Below are 4,393 nucleotides of genomic sequence, written 5' to 3'. Positions count from 1 at the left end.
GCACGCAAGTCAGACGATTTACAGTCTTCGGACTTTTTTTTCGCGTGGAGCACCCCAGGTCTGCGGACTTTTTAATCCGCAGACCAGGCTCGTTGGATTTCAAACATGTTTGATATTTTACTCGCCGAGCCGCTGAAATTCGTACGTTCACCACGCTTTACCGTCACATTATTTATATCTATGCCGACGGACGACAGCGCCATATATTAGTCTATGAGCGCCATCATTATTTTACTGTCATTCAAAGTGTTCGGACATCGAAAACAACAATGGTAGATCTACGAGTGCATTCGAAAAGTTTCTTGGAAGATTTTATTAGTTGTTTTAAAGACAACCCGTCGTTGTGGAAGACGACCAGCCCACTATACAAGAATCGTGATGCCAAGTCCTTGGCGTATGCGGAACTTTTGGAAATATTAATCAAAGTGGAGCCGCAGGCAACGGTCAACGATGTCAAAAAGAAAATACAGACATTGAGGTCGGGTTACAGAAAGGAGAGAAATAAAGTAAGGACATCATATCGAAGCGGAGCCGGCACAGACGCAGTATATCTACCCAAACTGTGGTACTATAAAAATTTGGAGTTCTTGAACGACCAAATGGAAGGTACGTGGGAATGCTTTAAAGCTATTTATTATACACGTGCAGATTATGAAATTGCCGTAGCTCTGAAAGTGACATCGCATTAGATTAGCTACTATTAAGCAATTAAAACATACAGCTATGAATCATTTCTAGTCACAATAAAATTACTTATTCTTTGCTGAGGTAGGTAATAAATAATAATAATAATATATAGGTACGAGGGAATGCTTTAAAGCTATTTATTATACACGTGCAGACTATGACATTGTCGTAGCTCTGAAAGTGACATCGCATTAGATTAGCAACTATTAAGCAATTAAAACATACAGCTATGAATCATTTCTAGTCACAATAAAATTACTTATTCTTTGCTGAGGTAGGTAAGAAATAATAATATATAGGTACGATCATGGCGGTGGAAGCGCGGCTTATTGAGTCGTGGTCGGGTCCCAGGTTCAAATCCTGGGTCTGACAAGTACACATTGAATTTCAATTTGTGTATGAGTCAGAGTATGGACCTAATATGTTGAGCAAGTGGCTGACATCCATTTCTCGTAAAAACAAAATCTGTCAATACAAACCTCCACTCCGTGGAGGTCCATATTATGATCGGACATGGTCGAAAGAAGAAGAAAAGAAATGATCATAAAATCAAAAATCGCTCGAGTTAGGTTCCTTCAGAGACAATCAATAAATCGTCAATCATCAATCAAAATTAATGGTACAGTTTGGTTATGAGGAATACAGCGGAAAACACATTTTGAAAATACCCGATATACTGGATTACACCAATTATACCAATATCAATATTAACCGTATGAAGGAATGGGTACTTAGGGGAGAGATAATAAAAAACAAGTTTGAGTATTATGTTGTATTTTAACAATTTACATTTTGTTTTACAGAATCGAGCTCAATATCCAGCATGGTGGACGATTTGGAAAACATGTCTCCTGATGAGAGTTACTCCAACTCGTTAAACAACGAAGATTGTATTGAGGTAAAACATTTTAACTAAATTGTTACATTGGTTTAATTTATCTATTGCTTATCATACTTTCTTGCCATGTGACAGCCCCGGTAGTATTAAAATATTTTTTTGGTGCAGGTATTTTTAATCTGCGTTCGTCTAAACGTTTGAAAAAATCAGATTTTCTCAGTACGCCTCCATCAGAAATACGTCCATTTGTTCCAACATCAACATAAATAAATTCATAATTAGCATTTGCAATCGCCATCAAAACAATGCTGTGGAAATGTTTGTAATTATAAAAGTGGGAGCCGGCGCCTGCAGGTGGCACGATTGCAATGTGTTTCCCATCAACTGCGCCCAGGCAATTTGGAAATTGCCATTTACTATTAAATTCTTCTGCAATCGTCTCCATTTCTTCGTGCGTATCAGGGAACTGCAACAAAAAATAATCAACATTTTATTTACAGATAGAATATTCGCCTTCAACATCCACGTTGTCGACTACTCCAAGGTCGAATCTCAATAGAGCACCAGAACCCCCATCGTTCAAACGAAAAAAATCGAATGATAGCGCCAACAAAGTGTTAGAATTAATCACCGACAAACTAAGCAAGACTGAAGATGAATTTGATGTTTTTGGCAAAATGATGGCCATGAAACTACGATCGATGTCACAGGGACAAAGATTGCTGGCCGAGAAGCTGATGCATGAAGTTGCCTTTATGGGACAAAGTGACAAAATAATGCCAGCAACTACTGTTCATACTCAACCAGTTTATCGTATATTAAGCAAAAATGTACAAAAGCCGGTATAATAAATTAATGTTTTTTGTATGAATAAATATCTTGTAAAAATATTTGTTTTTTTGTTTGTTTTTATGCCTATAAACCTTAGCTTAAGCGATACAACAAATGGTAAGTATTTGAGCTATGTTAGCAAACCTATATTATTATGTGGCCTCATTTAGAAATCAAATTCCATGCTTGCTTTTCGAAGAATATGACTAGTATTACAATACATTCAACAGGAATAATTAAGCAGCTTGCTTACAGCCTATATGGAGAGTCCTGGCTAGGTACAGCATTCTAATGGTCTATTGAATATTTAGCATGTCAACGATGGCCTTATTTGTGACTATATATATACCTATCTCAAATGCATCTTGTCTGCCATTCTTATGATGTTGCCGTCTATGATTTATATAGGTAAAACAATCCACTAAACGTTCACTTTATAAGACCAACCAATGTCTACTTGTTAATGATATATTTGTAAATTTGCCCAACTTTATTAGATGACGTATAATATAATACACACCTTGAAATATTCTCCTTTCAAAACGTCAATGATGACTTGGCAAGTTTCGGGAATTATCTTGCCCAGAGTTTGTCTTCCAATCGCAGTTCTATAATGCAAGTCAGTGAATGTTCCGCCGGCAGCCAAAAATCGCAGGGTTGCACATAATCTATCATGAGGAGAAATAGCTTCCCTCATCATAGTATTTTTTTTTTTAATAAATGGGGAGACCAAATTATACAGTTCTGTGTATACATCCTCCGACATTCGCAAATAATTGCGGAAATCGCTCGGTTGCAAACGCAATTCTCGTATTAAATTTGTGTGGGATAATGTCGTTCGTTTCCTTATCCAATGTTTCACCCAGTATTTGTGTACCCTTTGCTTCGTTATTACATTATCTGCCACCCAATAACCCAAAAAACATAAAACGTCGGTATCATTTAACGCCATCACGATTTAACTGTCAGATATACGTATATTATCTATGCTGTCAAAGTCGACTGTTTTACTCGTCAAATTAATTATATACTCGTTTCGTTGAACGTCTGTTGGCCAGTAGCAGAACGTAGAAAAATCTGAAGACTTATTGTCGTCGGACTTTTGGCTCGCCAATGGAGCGCTGGCATTAAGTTAACCTGGGTGCCATATTTTGGATTGTAACCGAAATAGATAAATATGTAAAAAAAAACATTAAAGTGAGTACTATTGTAAGAAGAAAATAAGAGACCATTGAATTTTAACAAATCTTTAATATGGAAATAATTGTATCTAGGTACATAATATTATGATTTAGAAACAAGTAATAAGTAATCTAAGAAATAAGTTAATGTAATAGGTAGATGCCTAATTTATTGAACGAACGATGACTGAGAGCTAATTAACATTTCTACAAGTTTGATGGAACTAATATTACAATGAAGGGAAATACAAAACCGGACGTAGGTATACAATAGTGTGCGCGATTGCTCTTGCCATCAGCGCCAGAGTTTCGTCATGAAACGTCCATCTTAGAGACCACTTATCACAAGACGTCTGGTATGGCCAAAGGTGGAAGAACAAAGAGGTCGAGGGAGCTGTCCGAAACGCTACGAAATTCAAAAAGCGCCAAATTTTTCCACACGATCGGCGAAGTTAAAGCCTCCCCCAAACCAAAGCGAATATTCGCGGCGAATATTCGCAGCGAATTATTCGCCAATCAAGCTCGTATTGGCTTACGGGACAGAGCACGCTTGCGCGACCGCCTTGCGTCTTGAGTGCGAATTTGCAGCGAATATTCGCTGCGATTTTCGGGAACTCTGTCGACAGCAAATTTATTCGAGGCGGACAGATTTCGCCAAGGGAATTAGTAAAATCAAAATGGCGAAGACATTGAGCAGCTGATCGAGTTGGTCCGGAAATATCCAATCCTTTATGATTTCTCTGACAGTGACTACAAAACATAAGAAAGAAAGATAAGATATGGGATGAAATTGGCAGGGAAATTGTTGAAAATGGTATGAAGGTCGTCATAATAATATTATGTAGGTATCTTTGTC

The 4,393-nt window shown here is 37.4% G+C and overlaps 1 protein-coding gene across 1 annotated transcript; it reads left to right on the top strand.

Moving 5' to 3' along the window:
- LOC147077430 (uncharacterized) lies at positions 1-2,408 on the top strand. The gene is made up of 3 exons (XM_085940824.1): positions 1-606; positions 1,491-1,585; positions 2,026-2,408. Exons 1-3 carry the CDS (start codon positions 270-272, stop codon positions 2,371-2,373), a joined length of 780 nt encoding a protein of 259 aa, XP_085796950.1. The 5' UTR covers positions 1-269; the 3' UTR covers positions 2,374-2,408.
- Positions 2,409-4,393: the final 1,985 nt, after the last annotated feature.

The sequence above is a fragment of the Rhyacophila brunnea genome, unplaced genomic scaffold, assembly GCF_057557595.1.
Source record: "Rhyacophila brunnea isolate RB1 unplaced genomic scaffold, BYU_Rbru_1.0 scaffold_13, whole genome shotgun sequence".
Classification (NCBI taxonomy): domain Eukaryota; kingdom Metazoa; phylum Arthropoda; class Insecta; order Trichoptera; family Rhyacophilidae; genus Rhyacophila; species Rhyacophila brunnea.
Note: the sequence above shows the minus strand (reverse complement) of the source record. Positions and strands in the feature narration are given on the sequence as shown.

Bases quoted from the DNA above. Each gene is read 5' to 3' on its own strand.
- LOC147077430 (XM_085940824.1), top strand. From the start codon at position 270: ATGGTAGATCTACGAGTGCATTCGAAAAGTTTCTTGGAAGATTTTATT. The intron at 607-1,490 runs GTACGTGGGAAT...TTTGTTTTACAG, and splicing joins CTTGAACGACCAAATGGAAG to AATCGAGCTCAATATCCAGC. The intron at 1,586-2,025 runs GTAAAACATTTT...TTTTATTTACAG, and splicing joins ACAACGAAGATTGTATTGAG to ATAGAATATTCGCCTTCAAC.